Source organism: Limulus polyphemus, unplaced genomic scaffold (assembly GCF_000517525.1).
Source record: "Limulus polyphemus unplaced genomic scaffold, Limulus_polyphemus-2.1.2 Scaffold1041, whole genome shotgun sequence".
In the NCBI taxonomy this organism is placed as follows: domain Eukaryota; kingdom Metazoa; phylum Arthropoda; class Merostomata; order Xiphosura; family Limulidae; genus Limulus; species Limulus polyphemus.
This window is the reverse complement of record NW_013666651.1, coordinates 164,797-167,092: the sequence shown is the minus strand read 5'-3', so window position 1 is coordinate 167,092 and position 2,296 is coordinate 164,797. Positions and strand designations below refer to the sequence as shown.

The 2,296-nt window shown below is 35.8% G+C and overlaps 1 protein-coding gene across 1 annotated transcript in view; it reads left to right on the top strand.

The window, feature by feature from the left end:
- The first annotated feature begins 890 nt into the window (after positions 1-890).
- Positions 891-2,296, top strand: part of LOC106461836 (forkhead box protein O-like) — a 22,025-nt gene continuing 20,619 nt past the window's right edge. Inside the window, exon 1 of the mRNA XM_013921694.2 lies at positions 891-2,094. Coding sequence (XP_013777148.1) covers positions 1,717-2,094 — 378 coding nt within the window. The 5' untranslated portion in view covers positions 891-1,716. The remainder of the gene's footprint in view (positions 2,095-2,296) is intronic.

Here is a 2,296-nt window from a genome sequence, read left to right as displayed (position 1 = left end):
TCCGTCTCCAAGGTGTAGAGTGGATTCTACCGTTTTATATATATTTACTTTTAGGTCTTATGTTACCATTAGTTACATCGATTTAATTAGAGTTGTGTGAAACTTGCATTAATAAAAGTACTTTTTTTATTCTCTTAATGATTCCTAATGGTGAAAACAAGTATGGTATTATATTTATACAATATAAAGATTTTCCTGCTATGTGCTAGTAATAAATACACGCTAATTTTGCGAATGATAATCCTACATATATAGTGAAAAAACATGTTTGCTTGTTTGTTGTTAAACCCAAAGCTACACAATGGATTATCTATGCTCTTCTCACAGCAGGTATCGAAACTCGATTTTTAGCATTATAAGTTTTCAGATTTATCGCTTAGCCACCCGGAGACAAAAAACAGGTAGATTAAAAAATCAATGAAAGACAAAAATAAGAAACCTTATAACCTGAGCGCTTTCGAAAGTACATCTTTTTTATCAGGGGGAAACTGTGATTTTTGTGAGTGTGAAATACATGTCTGTATATATATCTGGAATCTACAGTTCACAAACCCGACTACATTTATTTATCACGAATATGGTGGTTTTATAACGTAATTTAGTGGATTCTGAACTATCAACTATCTGTTTTTAAAAAATATGGTTTATGCTCTTTCTCTCATTCCATTTCAAAATGTTTTAATTTTTGATACTTTTATCTATGGTGCAGATGGATCTATTTTGATGCTTGTAGAATGATTGAACTTGTCATCATATCGTCTGAAGTTAAATTTAATATTTACACACGTTTAAGATATAGCAGAGCTTAGTTCTATGGGCCAATAACAAGAAAGGTTTTAAGTGACGTCATGCGACGCTATAAAGTGCGTGGTAAGGTACTAATAGGTGCCGTGTGTTGTGAGGGTTTGGCGTGATGTTGATGATGCCAAGAGTGAAGTAATATTGTGTTTTAAATAAGAGGGCGTACGTACTTTTCAGTCTTTGGGTACACCATGTACATTACAAGGTAAGAATAAGTACCAATCCTAAATATTTTGAAGGCTGGAAAGTCCATAAAATTGTCGAGATAATGTGGAGCCAGTACTTACTGGCATTAACGTCATTATGGTGTCACCCGAGCTGTTTTTGGCTGTAGCTGAGTGATGTGTTTAAAGTAGGCATGTCCGAGGCCTAGTCGTAGCCGCTGTTGGTGCTATTCTGCCAGGAAAATTCTCACTTGTAATGAATATATTACGTAATTGCTTAGATTATGTGACATGAAGTAATAATTTGGCGGTTAATTATGATACCCAGAATTATGAAGGTTTTATTATTTTTATCGTGAGACTGACGCCATACTTCGTCCTGAGACGAACGTAAGTTATCTCGTGTTTGGATTCTTCAAGGCCAAACTTTGTAATCAGTTTGACTATGTCGACATTGCGCAATAACACAACTTTTTTCAGTTGAATGAGTAGGACTTCCTTAAATTGACATTTCGTCACGGCGTACTCGTTTGTTGGGTATATGCGAAGGAAACAGTTTCTAATGAACAATATGATACTGATAGGAGAGAAGCACGGATCTAAGTTAAGTTTACTTTTTCAATTTAAAGAGAAAAAGGTGCTTCAAACGAAGTAAATTATTATTTCCTAAGGCTCTAGATGTATTTTGAGTCGTATTGACAAGAGAGATAACTAGTGCTTACTAATATTATACTGTTTTATTACTTTTACCATGGAGGGTGTAGAAGTAGAAGGTGATACTGTGTTTGAACCTCAGGGCGAGTTTAGGGCACGTTCAAATACGTGGCCTCTACCCCGCCCAGATAACTTCAATGAAAAAGATGGAGAAAAAACTGGAGGAACGACAGTGGTCAATGAACAGAGTCAAGGGTCACCACCATCTGATGTCACAGTTGGAGGTCAGCCACCTAAAAAAAGTTCAGCACGTCGCAATGCATGGGGAAATATGTCTTATGCAGATCTCATCACACAGGCTATCCAAAATTCACAAGATAAACGTTTGACTCTCTCTCAAATATATGATTGGATGGTGCAGAATGTTCCATACTTCAAGGATAAAGGAGACAGTAACAGCTCTGCTGGTTGGAAGGTTTGTGTTTTTATTTTATTCTGTTAGTGTCAGTATGAGTGCGAATATATATTATAAATGTTAATTCGGTGACGAAGAACCCGGAGATGGCTTGAATGGGTAATGAAGAAAAACTTTAATATAAGTTTAACATAACAGTAAATGTACAATGTTTCGGCAAGGTTTTGTCATCATCAGGTACCTTGTCGAAACGTTGTACATT